This window comes from Centruroides vittatus, unplaced genomic scaffold, assembly GCF_030686945.1.
Source record: "Centruroides vittatus isolate TY-2023 unplaced genomic scaffold, ASM3068694v2 contig_2568, whole genome shotgun sequence".
NCBI lineage: Eukaryota > Metazoa > Arthropoda > Arachnida > Scorpiones > Buthidae > Centruroides > Centruroides vittatus.
In genome coordinates this window covers 68,768-89,851 of record NW_027121629.1, presented here as the reverse complement: position 1 = coordinate 89,851, position 21,084 = coordinate 68,768, and the positions used below count along the sequence as shown (strand labels likewise).

The 21,084-nt window shown below is 28.6% G+C and overlaps 1 protein-coding gene across 1 annotated transcript in view; it reads left to right on the top strand.

Moving 5' to 3' along the window:
- The window catches only part of Ubr3 (Ubr3 ubiquitin ligase), a 72,926-nt gene that overhangs the window by 25,177 nt on the left and 26,665 nt on the right, over positions 1-21,084 (top strand). Inside the window, exons 3-8 of the mRNA XM_067265949.1 lie at positions 2,391-2,527; positions 6,080-6,223; positions 6,846-6,956; positions 9,374-9,507; positions 9,578-9,806; positions 19,249-19,428. Coding sequence (XP_067122050.1) covers positions 2,391-2,527; positions 6,080-6,223; positions 6,846-6,956; positions 9,374-9,507; positions 9,578-9,806; positions 19,249-19,428 — 935 coding nt within the window. The remainder of the gene's footprint in view (positions 1-2,390; positions 2,528-6,079; positions 6,224-6,845; positions 6,957-9,373; positions 9,508-9,577; positions 9,807-19,248; positions 19,429-21,084) is intronic.

Genomic DNA, 21,084 nt, shown 5'->3' with positions numbered 1-21,084 from the left:
TGTTTAAGAATACTATATTTAGTAGTATTAGGTATATTTTGTTTAAGATATGTTTAGGAATGATATGAATAAACTTATATTTAATTTACACATAAGTAATAGCACATTAATAATAACTTAAACTGAGTTTTATTATTTATGTACATGGCTACGTATACATGTCATAAGCAGTGTCTGTATGATATTAATTATTAACTAAGTTGTGAATTTTGATGACAATCCAAAATAATGAGTTATTAGCATCAGTTCTTACAAATTATTTATTTATTTATTTTTTTTTCAAAAACATATCTGAGATACATATTTATTCTCCTAATGAATTGTACATGATGATATTTCTACTAAATGATAACACTGACAACAGCAGAGAACTGAAAATCAATATTTCTGAAAAAATGCTAAATTCAAACAATGGAAATCTTTTGTTTATTTAATTCAAACTATAAATTTTTGATACAATAGCAATATAGTGCAAATTATCCATAAAATCATACATTAAATCAATATACTGTATATAGTTTTATTTAATCTATATGAAAGTAATGACTAGTGTGCAAATTTATACACTTTAAACCTTAAAATAGGCTTAATAATATGCAGCCTATTTATTTTGATTCTTTTAAATAAAATCATTCATACAGTCTAGCAATGTTTTAAATAACATTGTTTACAAAGATTATATAAATCTTTGAAAATACTATGTTCTGTTTAAACAGTGAGAAACCAAAAGTTCTATATGTTCAGGAGTAATGTTGTGCCAATTTCCATCCAAAATGAATTTGTGCTGTGAGAGAGAAATCTCTCAACATTACATGTTGCAGGTGTATATTTAGAATTGGTAACTACTGAGTAAATTCTACTGTAGGAGGAATCTGCAATTCATTTCCTGATTCAATGGCATATATCTTAAAACATCTAATCCTGGATTTTTCCAAGCAAAGATTTTAATTTTTCTTTGGCTTTCTACTGGTCTGAGCAGGGACTCCAGAAAGCAAATCTTGGACATTTCTTAGTACTTGCAATGTTTCTATCAAAGATAATCCAACTGTTTCCAATTTCTTGAAACTAAGGACTAGAAAATAAAAATGAGTAGAAATATACACTAACTGTTGAACTATATCCTAATTTTCAATCCTAATAATTGATAGTGTAGCTGAACAAATCTCTATCCAGAGACTTTGAATTAGCTCTAAAAAATATAAATACACAGGATACCTCACTTTACGACCGAGTTCCGTTCCGACGACTACGTCGTTAAGCAAATTGGTCGATAAGCGAGGAGCTTGCACCGGGAATATAAGATTGTTGTAAAATTATACAAATTACGCAACAAGCTTCAAATTTATTCATTAAAAGACTATTATAGTATGCTATTAGCCTATTATAGTACTATAACACAATTATAGTACGTGCAGGTCTATTATAGTATGCTTAGTGCGCATATCACCATTCGCCACTGATCAACACTCAAGCTGAGAAAGGGGATTCCCCGAATTGCAGGTCGAAACTCGATTGGTTGTTAAACAGATAGGTCGTAAAGTGAGGAGTACTTGTACTTACAAGATAAAAAAAAGATTGAAAACTTTGTTGGAAAATACAGATTCCAAATAGAAACTGCCTATTTATGCTGTTTTTAAAATAATAATTAATCAACTGTTTTCCTGACCAATCACACATTAATCTTTTCAAAAATTTAAAATTTTTGAAAAGATTAATTTTCAAATTCAAATTTGATATTGATTACAGTTGAAATTTATTAGTCAGTCAAAAGCATAATTTCAACTTTTGAATGCCAAATGGGCAGGAAACAATAAGTTAGAAATCATTTCACTATTGATACTAGAATCAAATGTAAAATTTAAATTGCAAACAAATGAAATTTATTGATAATTTCAAAGTTCATTAGCATTGGCATATTAAATTAATTTTGTAAATGTAATAAGTTCCAATATCAGTAATATTGAATGTTGATAATAATATTAGCCACTGTTCATTTTTCTGACTTAGCTATTGAAAAATAGCGCTTCGATTTTCAATTATTTGATAATATTGAACACACTACTCTACATCTCATAGTCACATGCTTTCAAGGTTGATGCTAACTTTATAATTGGTATATGGCATTTTAACATTTACATTTAAAAAAATTGACTATTTTTTCCCAAAATTTTAGAAATATACAGTTATCATGCAGTTTAATTTTTTGTTATTTGAATTTACTTCCTGTGGTTTGAACTGTTATTCCTGTCTCACCTTCCCAAACATCTGCAAAGTATACATGCATTTGCATATAAACCTGCACCTTAGTAATAACAAATATGTGTATTGAAAATAAATATAATTAAATTATAAAATAATTAAAAGTATATATTCTTTTCTTCTTTTTTTAGATTTTGTCATAAACATGGTCCTAACACTCAAGATGAAAAACCTTCTGTTCCTTCTGATTTATTGTGTGTTGCTGAAGCAATGATGCCTAGGATTATTCTCCGTCTCATTCAACACCTCAGAAGTCATAGCAAGCCAGGTTTAATTATTACATTATGTATTTAGATTTAAATAATTAATATTACATAAAATGCAATACAGTTTCTATAATTATCTGTATGTGGATTATCTGGTTTGCAGATTATCCATGCATGTTCATATTTTGATAAAAATATATGTCGGTTACAATTATTAGCATTAAAATAAAAACTCTGTGTTGTTAACTCTTTCTGTTTAAAATGGTATATTTAACATCAAAACTACTAGAATATCAAGGCAGAAATTAAATGGCCTAACAAGTACAGTAAGTGCACTTGATTCTTGAACAATATGGCTTTTCTTGTGTGTATACTTTTTCTCGTTGAATAAGTTGTAAAATTGAGGAAAATATTTTGAATGATTTCTTTATCAATAAATTATTAATATTGTAAAGGTAATGATGGTTTACAGTGATACAATGAATGGCACTAGTTGAATAACATTTTCTGAATAATGTGTTTATATGGAAAGTTTTATTCAACTTTGATCACACTTAAAGCTTATTAATTAATTAACATTCTCAAAATGTATTTTATTTATAATACATAAACTATTATGTTAAATTTAATATGAAATTAAAAATTAAATAAAAGAAAATCTATTAGCTTTTATTAAAATAGATTGTAGATTATCTGTGTTTCTGCATTATCCATGTCTCCATATGGATAATGCAGAATATAATGAGAAAAGTGTTTTACTTGCATGAAAACAAGATACTATGTCAAATATTTTACTCTTAAAATGAGATATTTTTATACAAATTTTACCTTTCATTTAGAGCTAGATTAATTTATGTATTTATTTTTGAAAAAAGTTGGGAAGGATTCTTGCTCAATTTTCTTGGCACCTGAACAGAGGTTTGGGGATCAAGAAGATAATTTTCAGTTATATTACAATATAAAATTTAAATAATTTAAAGAGCTTAACAAAAGTAATTTTGTTGAATTATGATAAATTTCTCTGTTTTTAAAAAACTAAGTGTAAAAAAAACTCTTATTATGGTTCAAAATTAAAATTGTGTGAATAATTACAACTTACTTGTGCCTGTGACCGGTGTGAAAACAATTCAAAACTAACAAACGTTTTCTGGACACCTTCCGTGCCCTTCTTCAGGTTAAAATCGCTGGATTCTATTTTTTAAAAATGAAACCGCCGTTCCGAATTTATACGAACGAATTCGAATGATGATAGTTCGAATGTGTGACGTTCAAGGCGCATGCGTTATAACTGTCGTGTTCCGTGTTGTATCGTACTTTTTAATCTTGGTGCTCTTTTTTATCTTGGGGTCACTTGACTTCATGTGTCATCGGACCCAAATAAATTTTTTATGCATCCTCTTGTAATAAAGCTTGCCAAGCAAGTGAAAGAGCTATCTCGTCGCGTGAATTAATGCATTTTGTTGCACTTTGCGCTTTATGTATCTCTATCGCTTCCAGCCATTTAAGGTGTTCTATCTGGGTCGTTTTGGTTATTAGCTTGGCTCCCGCGAAGTCCGCATTGATGCCCGGTTCAGAAGCGTATACTGCGAGTGACGTGGTAGCTCTGTTGTATCTTAACATTTTCAGGGCACGGAAGGTGTCCAGAAAACGTTTGTTAGTTTTGAATTGTTTTCACACTGGTCACAGGCATGAGTAAGTTGTAATTATTTACATACCCCGGTGTGTATGAAGAAGAGATGTTAAAATTGTGTGAAGTGTCTTATTATGAGATGTATTAAAAAATAATTTTTATGTAATTAATTATCATAAAGGCTTAATTTTAAGGGTAGAGATGAGCTTTTAAAAAATTTTAAATGCATGAACAAATAAAATTATTGGCTGCAATTTGAAAAAATTTAGATCTATAAATTCCCACTGTTGTTCGTTTGTCTGGTGTCTGTCTTTCCTTAATCTCAAGAATGGAGTTAGATTGATAAAAGATGAGATATGGAAACCATAGGGGCTGGAAGCCCCAATTAACTATATATGAACTTACAATGCAAACTGGAAGTCAGATTATTTCAATTCAAAACTTTTCCCTTGAAAGCAGTTAATAGGTGACTGGCATGACTCTGTTGTTAAAGGAAAAGTATGATGTACAGGGGCAAGCCACTACTAATTTGAGGTGGAGAGCATATATTTTAAATTAAATAAATGAAAAATATGATTAAAAATTGCAGCCTGGCATTGTGACTATGTCACAATAAATAATTGCTTGTTATTACTTTAAATTATATGTATTTACTGTTTATTGAAATGAGTATTGTTTAGGGTCTGGGAACAGATTAATTCACTTTCCATTATTTGTAATGGAGAAAATTAATTTGGATTTCAAAAAATTTAGAGTTTAAATGACCTTCTGAAACAAATTAAATTTGAAGTATGAGACACCATTGTACTTAAACACATATAGCTAATAGCTATGCAAAGATAATATTATCGTGACTCTGGTCTGGCATAGCATTTGGCACTGGTATGTAACCCAAATAGGATACACTCCACCAACACCATAATAGTAATGTAGCATAGCATTGATTTATGAGCATATCTCATTATGAAAAAAATAAAACGAATAGAATGGAAATGTTGCATAAGTTATTCATTACTATACATAACATAAGATAAAGCAAATATGTAAGTTATCAGACATTTCCTTATTTTAAGAAAACAAAAGTTAGTTAAGACAATAAGTAAGCAGAAAATAAATAAAGAGTAAAATAAAATTAATGAAATTGTAATCATCAATAGAAAAAAAAAGATGATTGTTTAAGAGAGCATTGGTTGTTACAATTCTTTGTTAAGATGACTAGATGACTGAGGAAGTAAAGGGATCAACCTACTGTTCTGAAATGATCCAGTGTCAAGTTCAGAACAGGAACCTCGAGAATTTTTCTGGGTGGATACATTAGATTTATTCCTTACTACATGGACCTGATAAAGCAAGTGTTAGATATGGAATAAAGGCTCTTACAATGCCTACTGGTTGGAAAGAGTGGGGAAAAAATATTCATTGGAGATGAGTGGTGATATCTATTATTCTGCAAATGGAGAAAACATGAATAACAAATTAAATGGAAACTGGGGTCTACAAGTCATGTAATTAAAGTGTTTAGGAATTTTAATCTTTACTCAAGATTAGAATATTTTATTTTTGTAAATATTAGTTATTACTTGTATCAAATATTTCATCTCATAAAGATATAAAGCAAAACAGTTCATTGTGTCAAATTCTTATAGATTGAATATTTGTAGAGGTAATAAAAAATTTTAGTCATAAAAGTTTGTTAAATATACCAAATGAACAAAATTCATTAATTCATATTTATTATGTCAGTAGAACTAATCTGCATTTAGATAAGTCAAAAGAAACTATCTTTTTGTGAATAAACACCAAAAGACAGTTTATTCTAATGTATTTATTGGAATATTTTACATATTTCAATCAACATTTTTGCATTTTTTTAAAAATCCATTTACAAATTCTTTGTATAAATAAATGCTGTATTAAAACTTGAAAATAAATAATTTTATAATTTTACAGTATTGAAGTATTGATATATATTATGCTTTTACAGATCCAGATACATATAAGTCACCACTTCAAGAAGCTGATGGTTTTCTAACAATGTTACATCATTTAAGTGAAATGGGAGGTGCAATGAGACGTGTTATGACACAGTCATTAACTAATCCAAGAGTATATCATGATTTAGCTATAGGTGAATATTCTTTAAACTTTTTTTTCATTACTATTTTAATTATAGTAACTGTTACATTTCAAAAAACTTGAATTTGGTCACTTAAAATTCAGTAATTATTTTATTGGTAAATGCTTCATTTCCATAATGATTTATTTTTATAATTATAAAATGAGTTTAGAAAAATAGAATATGATTTAAAAAATTGCTATTACTTTTATAAAATGTAATCATTTGTTATATTTATTGAGATTTCTTAAATATTGCTTTAAATTTAAATTTTCTAGAAAAACTAGGTTTTACTAGATTTTTTTTTTAAATGTTGAAATACAAATTCTAATGATAACAACATCTACCAAGATGTTTTGTCTTCTATAGGTTAATATTTTTTTACTGGAAGAATGCTATTTTATAGATAATGGCATATAAACTGCATATAAATAAACTTGATTAACAGCTATACAATAATTAATAATGCCTGTTTCAGAACTTTATTTATTCTGCCAAGAGCAAGCAAAATTATGAATTTGATGTATAATATTATATCAGAATATACATTCATTAATAATTATATATATGACTATTTCAATATTTTTATTTTAAAATAATAATATTAAATAATAAACATTATTCTATTTAATAGATTATAGTCAATATTCTGGTGAGAAAGGTGAATATCTTAAGGAAAGCCTCCAACTTTATGAAGAAGCTAAGAGAAATTTGGCAAACTGTGAGTCTCCTCCAGAGTACCAACGTAAGTTTGTATATTGTAGCTAATGAAAAGACATAAAAAAAAATTGTCAGAAAAATTAATTTAATATTTGTAAACAAATAAAATTTTAAATTTTTTATTATAAATTAACATAAACTATAAATGAACAACTATTAATATCTGGAAAAGAAAATAATATTACAAGTCTAAACATAATTGTTAGCTTTTGAACAATTAACCATATTATTATAACAAGTAAAAATATTTTTAGTGTTATCAAATAGCAAAATTTCTATAATAAGTATATGTTATTTTAATAAATATGAAAGAGATATTTTCAAAACTGTTATATCAAGATTTGTTTATTAATAATTGTTCCAATAAGTTGCTTTCCACTGCATTATCTTCCAATAATGACTGCTGTGTGCAGCTGAGTTTCATTACTCAAATATTATTACTTATAAGATATTTTTAAAATATATTATAGACATTTTAAAATTTGTAATATATATCCTGCTTACTTTATAAGAAATAAAAGTACCCTTTATTTTTTGAATACTAAGACATTGTACTATTTATGGCAAAGAAATTGAAGCATGTGTTAGCTTCAGAGCTGGAGCTAGTCTGAGCATTCATCTTTTTGCTGAAACTGGAGTCAGAGTCCAGTGTTTAAAAAATTCTTGGCTTCAGTGTAGACACGTTTTCGTTGTTTTTTTTTTTAAGTAAGAATTTCTTCAGCCATTCACTAGAAAGTTTTTGAACTTTTCACCATTCATGAAAAAATAGAGAGATTGTTTTTAATTTGGATAAAATAAAGGAAAATGAAAAGAGATGTAACTAGTATGACTATCATTCAAGAGAAAGCTAGAGAAATTTTTGAAGAACTAAAGAAACAAACTCCATAATTGTCACATGAGGAGCTAGAATTCAAGGCTACCACTGGATGATTTGCAAAGTTTAGATGATCTGGCATTAAACATGTGGTAATTCACAGTGAATCTGCTAGTTTAAATAAAGAAGAAGCTGAGAAGTTTTGTCTCAAATTTGAAGAATTCATAAAAGATGGATATTGTCCACAACAAATTTTTAATTGTGATGAAACTGGTTTATTTTGGAAACGCATGCCAAACTGTACCTACATCACAAAAGACAAAAAAAATTCCTAGGCATAAATCCATGATAAAACTAATTGATGTTACTTTTGGGAGCTTATGCTAGTGGTGATATGAAGCGTATCCCGCTTCTTCTCTATCATTCTGAGAACCCTAGAACATTAAAAATAATATACCATAATTAAAGAAAGACTGCCAGTGATGTGGAGATCGAATAAAATGGTTACATAAGCTCTTTTCAAAGAATGGCTGTTTGAAGTTTGTGCTCCAAGCATCAAATATTACCTTCAGACCAATGAATTGCCATTGAAAGCATTGTTGCTATTTTACCAGGACACCCAAAATACGTTGAAGATAATTTGCTGGAAGACTTCCTGGCTGACAGTTCAGTTTCTGCTTCTGAATACCACTTTGTTGATTCAACCAATGGATCAAGAGGTTATTTTAGGTTTCAAGAAATTGTACATTTGAGCACTGTTTCGTTGGTATTTTGAAGCATGCCAATTGTCCTCAACGATGACATTAAAAACGTTTTGGAAAGAAAAATTTGATATTCTTGAAGCTGTACAGCTCATGGTCAGAAGTCACTCAACAACAGTTGAATTCTGCTTGGCAAAAACTGTCTCTCCTGCATTCAGGGAGACAGAGATGAGTCCCTGAAATTAGGGATGAAATTGTGACAACTGCTAGAGATCTGGAATTGGAAGTGAATGAAGATGACATTGAAGAGCTCATAATGGGATCTAAAACTGATCTGACGACAGAAGAACTCCAGAACTCTTGAATGAAGAGCACTGATAAACTCAGTGAGATGTGTTTTCTTCTGAAAAAGAGGAAGAATAAAGAGGATCAATGCTGACATCTGCTATTAAAGATCTTTTGAAGAAGTGGGAGGATGTCAGAACAAGTCTTAGAATGGCATCTAAACCAGGTTGAGGTTAATAGGCTTGGAGATATCTATGACGACAATGTTATTAATCATTTCCAAAAAATCCTGAAGAGAGAAAAGCTATTGACATTGGACAGATTCTTTAACGTCCCACAAACAGAAAAACAACATGACTGATAAAAATGCAAGACTGTGTATATATGTATTTTTATTATTACATATAAATAAACATAGTAAGAAAGTATATAATTTTTTATTTATTTTTTGGGGACTCTAGAACAATTCGATCAAATAATCGGTTAACAAACCATTCATATAGCGAACAAAGTCTTGGAACAGATTATGTTTGTTAACTGATCACCCACTACATAATATAAAGTAACTTTAAAATAAAAATAATTAAATTTTGACTTTTTATTCTAATATATATTATATTATATTAATAATTTTCATTTCAGATATTAAATCTCTTCAGGCAGAATTAAAACACACTACATTTCTTGAAGAATTAGTATTTTGGACAGTTAAATTTGAATTTCCACAGAAATTAGTATGTTATCTTCTGAATATGCTACCTGATGTAAAATATAAGGTAATATAATTTTTATTTAAATTTATTTATTTATTTCTTCAAAGATTCAACTAAAATCAGTTTCTTTTAGGAATCTTTTACTGAAACTTTTGTACATCATTATAGTCGTATTAGTGTGATGTTGGCACAGTCTGGTGATTCGGACACATTGTCTAATAGAGTTGTTCATGTCAGTGTCCAGCTATTCAGTAATGAAGAATTAGCATTTCGTATGACTCGAAATTTTCAGTTACTTCATGTTATGGTAATAAGTTTGAAAGCCATGATGACTCGTATCTTAATACAAAATATGTTGCAAGGTAAGTAATATGATGATAAAATGTTTGAAAATTTTCCATTTCCAGAATAATAAAAAAGTTTATAACATCAGATTTATTTTTTGCTCCTTTTATTTTTTATTATGCCAAAGAATATGTATACAGAGAGAGAGATATCTCTATATATATTTTTTGATATATATATCAAATACAGGAAACTTCTCTAACTCAAATGACTGTAACTCAAGAAAATGAAGCACTTGGTAGGTTTTAATGGAATAGTATAGGGATTTAATGTCACCAACTTGAATTTCCTTAACTCAAATTTTCTCCAAGTCAAAGGTTTTCAGGTCCCTCACACTGATTTATGTTACTTTTAACTTTCTTGACTTGAATTTTATATTTATTCTATCCAAAGTGATCATAATTATTGGATTTTCATGAAATTTTCAGACAGCTAGTTGTATCTACTGTCCAATGCCCATTTACAGATGGTGTTTCAGTCCAAAGTGAGAAAATCTCTCGCTTCATCTGTACAAGATATATTTGCAAAACTGTTCAATTCCATTAGTTACATTGAACGGTTTGCTGAAAGGCATTAATTACATGGGTTGTTTAAAACAAAAAAGCAAAAACTATCAAAGATTGTTTATATAATGCAAGAAAGGTAAAAATACAAATTATTTAAAATGATATTTTTCACTCTATTATTCTCTAACTTGAATCATCTGTAACTCAAAGTTGCTTCCTGCCCCTTGGAGTTTTGAGTTAGAGAAGTTATACTGTATTTATATTCTTTAATTTCTCCATTGTTCTTTTGATATATTTGATTTCTTGGTTTGTTTACATTGTTTTCATTAATTTAACATCCCATAATTTAAGATTTCTCTAAATATAATACAAAGTCTCTTTTCTACATTTATTATTTATTAATCTTTAAATATTCTTATCTTACATTTACAACAAAATTAACATAAAAATTTACATAAGGTTATTTCAGAATAAAGTTTTGTCATATCTTCTTAATTTTGAATTTTTATTTTTAAACATGTTGGTGATATTACTTAAGAAATGTGTTTTTCCTGTATTTATTCTTACATTTCATATACAGTGGAACCTTGCTTAACAAGCATAATTTGTTCCAGAGTCTTACTCGTAATGCGAAACACTAGTTAAGCGAAACAATTTTTCCCATAGAAATTAATGTAAAATACGATAATGCGTTCCACACCAAAAAATTGCTCAGATGTTTTGTGTATAACATTTATTAAAAAATAATTGTACAATATACACTGTTAAGGAGTGTGAATCATCATCATTATCTTTTCTTCTAGCGTGGAATGAACCATCTTGGAGTGAGAATTCAATTTGCAGAAACAAAAAAAAATCATAGCTAATATGTTTGATAAACACACCAAACAATATGCCAAATTCTTGGGTTATGTAAAGGCAATAATTAAATATTAGAAATTAATTAATTTGACTAGAGGTAGGCAGTTATGTTTCCACCTCGTATTAAATTTAATAATTATAAATAGTTAATTTTTAATTTAGACATTTCTAAAATTTAATTTGGAATTGGTCATTAAATTTAATGACCCAGGAATTTGGCATATCGTTTGGTGTGTTTATTATATAACGGGCTATGGTTGTTGATGTTTATAAGTAATGTGTGAACACAAGTTTGGAAAAATATGTGATCACAAGCGACACTAAGATGCTAGCGGAAGGAGTGCTAAACACAGAGCATGAGGCACATGCACGATTCTCGACTTCCTCTCTCCTCGTCACTCATTATGCGAAACATCACTCGTTAAGTGAGGCAAATTTTTACAATTTGTTTTGCTCATTATGTGAAATACTCATTGTGCAAGGTGCTTGTTAAGTGAGGTTTCTCTGTATTATTATTTAATAATTAGAAGAAATGAAGGTTTTTTTTAAATATTGTAAGAAGTTAGGAATTAAATAATTTTGAATATTGTTTATATGAAAATTATTTATTTGATCAGAGAAACTATGTAAACCTGAATGTTGTATAAAACAATTTTTAGTGTAGACTTTCTGCTGAATAGAAAGTTTAGGTTTTAATATTATATTAAAGAAAAATACAAACAGAGAAGTTATATAAATAAATACAGTCAAACCTCAGTTTTTGAATATAATTCATTCCTGCAAGTTGTTTGAAAATCGATTTATTCTAATGTCAAAACAAATTTTCCCATAAGAAACAATGTAAAATGGATTAATTTATTCCCAAAAAAAAAGCCTTTTGAAAAAATCTTTTTAGCTGTATTTCATGCATAAATTCCTACAAATGCAATATAATAATATATTAATAAATTTTTGTTATTTAATTTAACTTAAGCATATTTAAATATGAATTGAATGCTATTTATACTACATGAATGTCAATTAACACAGTTTTTATTAATTTGATTTAGCTGTTGTTCATACCAAACAATGGAAATAGTATCTTTTCTGCATGCACATTGAAATCTAAATTCAAATAGCAATGATTCATGGTGTCTAATGATGCAAGGTGATCTCAGCACCACAAACTTCTGAATTGGTAGTCCTGCCATTGACTTTCTTTAACATAGGAAGTATAGGGAGTTGACTACCTGTGTCTCTCTAATTTGTGAGCGGCTCTTGTCAACTAGCTTGTTTGACAACTGGGGCAATTATGAGTTTGAAATTTTGTTCATGAACCAAATTATTCAAAAAGTGAGGAATTTGAAAACCAAGGTTTGGCTGTATACTTATTTGACTTCAAATAAATGCATGTGATAGTAGAATGACTTGTAAAATGTGATAACTAGCCAATAAAAATGATAAAATGAGAAAAAAATAAAGCAAAACTTTAAAATAACTTCAAATTTTTGCTTTAAATGCTAGAAAATTGAATCTGAATTTGATTAATATCATATTTCAAAAATGACAAATTGATAGATAACAGAAATGATTATGTTAATTAGTGTAGTAAGAGTACATACTCAATCATCACAGTATATAATATAAAATAATTTTAAAAAAATGACAAATTATTTAAAGATTTAAATAAAATGCAAGATTTAAAAGTAATTCAATGCCAAATAATGTATGTGTAATAAATGACTAAATTTAATGAATGAAATAATAATATAACTTCATTTATTTACTTCTCATATAAAATACTTAATATATGATTTATGTGGACTAGTTGAAAAATAACGAGACTGAACATTTATACAGTACACAAATTTACATTTTTAGAAAGAAATACTTAGAAAATCAAATACAACCTCTTCAACCTTCAGATTTCCGGTACAAAACGACAAAAGTTAATGAACTAACGTTTTTGATTCTCCACCGAGATCTTCGTCAGGTTCATTGACGCTTGCAAAATGGAATGCGATGAGTACAGAACGTTTTTGAAATTCAAAAAATTAAATATCTTCAGCGTGTAGTAACGATCAAAGATTTTAAAATAAATTTACTAGACAGGCGTTCATCATAATAATGACGTGGTCTATCTTCTCAGGAATAATACATAACTACCAATGCGGATGCCCCTCAGAGGTATAGCGCCACGCATATGCTAATACGTTACTATCCTTGAAATTAATGCATTTCTCCGATATGGTTGCCTTTTAAATCTCAAGGGTCTCTAAGGTCCTGATGTGGTCCGTTTTGAATGACTTTTTAATGAGGCTGGTGTTATTGAAATCTGCTCTTATATGTACCGGTAGTCATTAGTGAAGATTGTTTTTTACTTAGAAAATCTTTTTACAAAATATTTATTATTTTTGCATAGCTGGTAACCTTTATCAGGCAAATGCCTTATGCCTGCCAAAAGATAAAATGACTGACATGTAGGCAGGAGTGTCTAAACTCTCTCAGTTCAATGTAATTTATGGTATTAAAGGGCAAAAATGTAACTGAAATTTATTGTTGCATTCAACATGTGTATGGGCCAAGTTGCATGCCACATGCAAGAATGTTCAATTGAGTGAGAAAGTTCCATTCAGAATATGTTTGAGACTGAGGCATCTTGTCCAAGTTGATCAGATTCCTATAAACATTGTTGAATGGGTGTCTGGAACATCTGGCAACTTACCATCAGAAAGGAATAAACTTTTGAATTGTATTGTTACAGTTGATGAGATAATGTGAAGACATTACTGGCCAGTAGTGAAGCAGCATTCAATGGAGTGAAAACTTTCCTCATCACCAGGTAATCAGAAATCCAAATGTGATGTTGGTTCCAATTTAAAGTGTATGTTGATGTTCTTTGACCAACAAGGATCATCTCTACTGGTGCACTTAATGGAGAAAAATGAAAGGATTACTTCAGAATGCTATTCTGAGATCTGAAGACAAATTTGAGACTTGCCATGAAGAATATGAGGCCTGGGATGGCATTCAAGGCATCACTTTGATTCAGGACATAACTGTCCTGAATCAAAATGGCTACATGAGGCATCATTGTCTTAATGGCTACATGAGGCATCACTTTGATTCAGGACATAACTGTCCTGAATCAAAGTGATGCCTCATGTAGCCATTAAGACAATGGACAAGACAATGAAGTTCTTCAGCACCATATAGATTTGTTGCCTTGCAACTTTTGTGTTTGGGAAGATGAAAGTAGTCTTGGAAGATTAGATTTTCAAGTCAAATGATGAATCAAGCACTTTGAACCATTTATGAACATAAGGGATTCAAAGAACAGTCACAAAATTTCTTTGACCAAGTCATAAAAAGTTTAGTGAAGAGACCAGATACATGTCTGAATAATTCTAGAGATTATTTCAAAAAATTTTTTAACTTTTTGTTTAATAAATACATCTGTGTCATAATTTTTTTTGTCTGAACAAAGAATATAGCTTAGTAAAAAGTGATAGCAGAAGGATTACAACTAGTCATAGATAATAGAACAAAAATATCACACATGCCATGTTAAAACATGTTATAATTCTCTTCCATTCAGTTCTATTATGTTTTTCAATATTTGCTTAAGTTACCTGTTTACTCAGTATTAGTTAATTATTGTTTTCTAATGATGATTTTTGATAAAAAGTATCTTATATGGTGGCCAAGTGTTTATTTTAATATTATTCTTAGAGTAATATTTATGCAGTGAAATTATTTTCTTTTATAGGTCATCAAATTATCTTATTTTTTCATAAAACATCCAAAATCTTTAATTATTTGTATAGCAAAAACAAATGTGTTGATGATATATGATACAAACTTATTCAATAAGTGAGCTCACTAAACAAGTTTGAGTTACACAAATAATTCTCTATGAATGTCCAGATCATAACAATGAAATTCAATATTTTAAATACCTGTATGTTTTGTATATTTCATTTATGTAAATAAGTTCATTAACATTTGGAGAAGTGAGATTTTTGCAGTATCATTCTTGATGTAATATGAATATTTAGTAAGTAATCATAAATAACTTTGCATACCAAAACGAATCTTATATACATCTACTAGCAGATGAGCCCGGCATTGCTCTGGCAAAAATGACAACAAAGATTAAGATTACTAGATTATTTTGTACTTCTAACTCTTCTATTATGTTATATTATATTATTTGATTTATATAACTACAAATGTTATCTTATGTAATGGTTTATCACACCAAGTGCTCAATCTAACACATTTTAAAAATTCTTTAAATTGTGTATAGTAGAGGAATAAAGAATTTTTAAAATGTGCTAGATTGGTCACTCAGTGTGATAAACCCTTACGTAAGATAATCTTTGCAGTTATATAGATCAAATACTATATAATATTACAAACTTTGAAATGAAAACTATATAAAGAGTTTAGTCAATTTACCTTTTCATTGATCAAGTAGACACAATTGAAAATGTGATAATCTTAAATTTTTGAAAAATGATACCTTAAATTAAGGTATCATATTTTTTTCTAATGTTAATTCTAAGGAACTCTATCATTCACAGCCAAATATCAAATGGTAATCCACCAATGAATCAAATTTCATGAAAAACGGACCAAATATTTAAATTCAGCACCCTCAAAAACCAGTTAAAACATATTTTGTGCGGGCTGGTAACCTTGTATTGTGTAATTATCCTATTTGAATGCCACCATACTGCTGCTCTGATAGGAAGAAGGGAGTTAAAGTAATTTAACCAAAAGTAGTCATTGACCGCGTCCTGAACAGAGGATGGTCAACAACTACTAATTAATACTGATCTACTATTAATATTTGAAAAGTGATCCTTGTTGGTTAGGTTGTGATTGATGTTGCTAACCTTAACATTCGAAAAACTTGATATAAGACTTGTTTAAATAAAAGAAAAGTTGTAAAAATATGAGAATAATTCCTTTTATGTGATAATAAAGTGCTTAAATTTTGGCAACAGATTTTATAAACTATGTGGGAAGTATGTTCTTGTAAATACTGCATTTATAGAAAAATTATTGGGCTGCAATTTGAAAAAATTGTAGACCTATAAATTCCAACTGGCCTTTCTTAATGTCGAGAAAGGAGTTAGGTAGATGAAAGTCGAGACCAGATGTGGAAAGTTTAGGAGCAGGAGGCCCAAATTAACTATATACAAACAACTGGTTTGGAACAGAAGTCACATTACTTTGATTCAAAATTTTCCCCTGAACAGAGAGAATTAGATAGATGACCAATATGACTCTATTCTATTGCTAACAGGAAAAGTATGATGTAAAGGGGCAACCACCACTAAAAAGAATTGAGAACAGTGTGACGAAAAGTTGCTGCCCGGCATTGTGATGATGTCACAATAAATAATTGCTTGTTAGAATTAGGTTTTGTTTCACAAGCATGATAAAGTGCATTCAATCAGACACTGGGAAGCTTTTTTATCCATTATTTATTCTTTTTTAGTTGATATATGTTTTAGGCCCATGATGCCCTTTCCCAGTCAACTTCTGTTCTTTATTATTCTGTATTACACATTAGCCAATTTTGTCTGAAAAGAACACAACAGAATGAAAGGAAATGAAAAATCTGTAATCATGCAATTTTAAGAAACTATGTTAGAACATCACTCAAAATTGGCTGATGTGTAATACAGAACAGAAGTTGACTGAGGAGGAGCATCATGGTCGAAACAGTATCAACTAAAAAAGAATGAATAAAGGATAAAAATCTGCCCAGTGTCTGATTGAATGCATCAAATACTTTCTTATAACTACAAATGTTATCTTACATAATGGTTTCAAATTAGTAAAGAATTAGATTTGTTTATTTGGTTATGGCAAAGCAACACACAAATGATCTGCCAAGGGGATGCATCAGGAAGACTTTTATGGGAAGCTGGATCCTATTTAGGTGTTACTGATGTGAAGAAAACCCGGAAAACTCCACATGGCCAGTTCGTTGGCCATGCCCAAACTCATAACTGACTACTGGTGTTCGGTGGTTTTATTCACTTGACTATTGGATTGGAGGACACTTTTTAGAATTAAGAAAGTACTGTTCAGAAATGAATAAAACCCGAATTGTTGAATATGGAAAATTAAATACTTAGAGACTTTTCACGGGTAACACTTTCCATTCCATGCAGGTAAGCGCTATGTGCTGCCTGTTATACTAATGATATAGTGTGTCTACTTCATGCTATATCATTGTCACAGTAATTAAGTGAATATAATATAATATTTTTAAAATCATATTTTTTTTTTATAAGGATTATATTTAGTTTATTATTTTGATAATTTTTGCTGATAGATGGCGATACACGTAAATCAAAATGAATGTAGATAGAAATGAATTGATTTGCAGAAATCCAATAGATATTTTGGGGTGGGGATGTATGACATTATCTAAGTTAGAAGATTGTGAATTGTAAGTGCCAAGTTTTGTAGCAAATGGTCAAATGGCCTAGGAATGTATAGCAAACAAACAAACATCCTCATTTATATATAGATTATATGTTTTTGTTTGGAGCAGTTTTATTAAATTATTGTTTTTGTTATAATGCAGAATGAGTTTAGAATGAAATTTAAGAGCAGAGATATTCTGTATTGACTGATCATTGAAAATATTTAGGATTATGTTGAGCAGCCAAAAAAAGCAGCTTATTAATGACATCTTAAGACATCGAATGTGCATTAAATGTTCAGGAAAATCTTTAAAATAATAATCTTTGAATTTAATTTAAAATTATCATGATTTAAACACCATTCAAAAGATACTAAAACATTAGAATTTTGCAAGACAGTGTTTTTACTAACTATATAATTCTTAATTCTAATGTTGCTGTACTATAGCAATTTCTATAATGTACATAAAGTATAGTAAATAGTATAGAGAATTAAAAATAAAATGACTTTTTTATTATGGTCTGTAATAATGTGGAATTTTATTCATTTTAATACTTTTACAATAATATATTTAACTTTTTGAGCTCTTGATATTATTTTCATTTTCATTTTTATTTCTTCATGAATTTTATTTTAGATTATATAATTTAAGACAAACAATATCCATAAAAATTTAATATTTGCTAGATTAAAAAACATTTATTTCATTATAATTATTATTAGAAGGATAAATATTCCATATTTGTATTTCAAAACAAAATAGAAGATATGAATTGTAAATATATTATATGAATAGTTATGGAAAAATTTATTTGTCAAACTAAATCTTTTAGTATTTAATTATATAGATTTGTAATTGATCTTGATCGTTTTTTTAATTTATTGTTATTATTAAGGATTTTTAATTTGTCTGGTTGTTTTCTTGTTTATATTATAAAAGATTAATTAATTGAGTGTTTTTTCTTTTGTAGAAGTTAAAGACCAGATCTGGTTCTTAAGTTAGATAAATAAAGTTTTGTATTTTTTGACTCTGGTTCAAGGTAATTTATTGTTCCTTCATGTAATATGAGATTTCACACTGTAAAATGATATACTACAGTTATTGTGCATGTTACATGCATATTTTTACAAATTAATTCTGGAATTTTGATAAAAATAACTAGGAACAATTAAATATCTGAATGATATTCTGTATATTAACTTTTTCTTTTTATTTTGATACATCTCATATTGGCAGATCTGGTTGGCTGTTAATAGTATTTAGAAACACATTGAACAGTTTTCTCTTATAGGAATCTGATTATTTATAGTTATGCACATAGCTTCAACAAATAGTTTGATTTCTGTACAGCAGGCTGTTCACTGTGTTTTTTAATAAAAAATAGAATTAAGAGGCAAATTTAACAGAGTTTTGATGTAATATTATCATCATAAAGCAATCTAAAATAAAAAATACTTTATGAAATAATTAATAATAATGTAGGAAGTGAAAAATTGAATAAAAGTTATTTTTTAACATATATTATACATTTTTAAGATATAGAATAAAACATTCAAATTATTTCATTCAGTTTTAATAATTTTTAAACAAACTTCTTTAAAATTTATAACATTCTTTCCTTTGATCTTAATAATGTGCATTATGATTAAATCTTTTTTATAGATGCAGAGAAAAACTTTCATTATGTTGTTAACTGTGGTCATACAGTTATGAAAAATCACTGTTATTGGCCTCTAGTCAGTGATTTAAATAATGTACTTACCCATCGTCCAGTGGCACTTGAATTTTTGAGTGATCCAGGATTGTTAGATATGTGGCTTTCACTTCTTTGTATGTTTCAAGGTAAATATAAATATTAAGTTTTTTAATATTTTTAAAAATTAAATTATCAATTTATCTTTGAAAAAATTCTAATTGATATTTATAGTATGTCAAGATTCACATGTGAAATATATTTACATCAACTTCAAAAATATTTGTAATAAATCGTAGAAGTTACTTTGTTTAAAACATACAATTTTCTAAGTCATAACAAAATCAAAATGGTATAAGTTTTGTGATACAAGTGAATATTACATTTTGCAATAGCAAAATGTAATATTCACTTTGTTCACCTCCTGTTCACCAACCATTATCCATTTTTAAAAGTTTTTCAGATATCAATGAGAAAATCATGACAATATGGTCATATTAATGTTAGATTGTTTTTCATTCATAATGATACTGTCTATTTAGTATTAATATATAAATTCTTAATAAATTCTTTTATCGTAAATCCTCACCTGTGAGCAATTGGGTGAAGCATCACTGTTTTGAATGTAATTTTTATTTGAAAATGTTTTACTTAATTAGGACTGATGTTATAAGAATAATTAGGAGAGGTAAATATTTTTTTAGATGCATACATATGTATGTGGTATTTTGTTATATACTTTCTAATAGATGGACATTTAAGAATGGTACAGGCAAATTATACCACTATGAAACATTGCTATTTTAGTTTTATAACTATGGTACTATCTGCTATTTACAGATTGAGATAGGACTAGTGATTGCATTACCGGCAACCGGTTTACCGATATACCGGTAAAATAGGAAAATTATACCCCGGTAAATTTACCGGTAATTAATTTTTTTTACCGGTATTTCGGTAAAAAAACCATCTTAATTAATCCAATATTTATTTTCTAAAATTCCCACGGATATTTCCCGTGGGAAGATTTCTTTTTTCTCTCACCCCATACCATAGCGAGAAAACAGTGCAGGTTTTTTTTTTTTTTTAGCTCTTTCTGCCCTGTGGGCACTAAGAGGGCCTCTTTTAGTAGGCCCATTATGGGTTCGGCTAGGCCCACAATGGGGCGACCGGCTGGTGAGGGATGGGGCCCGACATATCCGAACGGACCACCCCCCAAAAAATTACAGTGCAGGTTGTAATGGGTCATTCCATTTGTAATTTAAGGTTACTAAAAGCAATTTTCTAGTCTGTTTATAACTTGATTCCCTATATTATACTCCAAAACGGGTCTTGTTTTTGTTTTCAAAATAGCTGAGATGCAAAAGGAAACTTTTTACAAAGTCTTGATAGTTCATAAATACGTGCTGACTGAAAACATGACTTACAGAGTAAGTAATATTCTTGTTTATTGGTTTGTGCCTTATGAAGCTTGTGGCAGTATGCCATATTATATATATATATATAATATATATAATAATATATATAATATAATATATATAGTATATAGCTCCATTTATTTCTGTTTTGTTTCATTGTTCTATCCGTTCTAGAATGTTCCTACTTAAAACAATCAAAGCAGTCGGAGGAAGTACTAGTGGGCTGCATAATCACCTCGTGACGTCATGATATAAACTTACTGAAAAGAAAATCTGAGGAGACAGCTGGAAAAAGTGCACAAAATGAATATAATTAAAAAAATAACTACGTTTTTCAAGAAAGAAAATGACGAGTCTTTGCCTATAGTATTATCTCATATGGCTTCA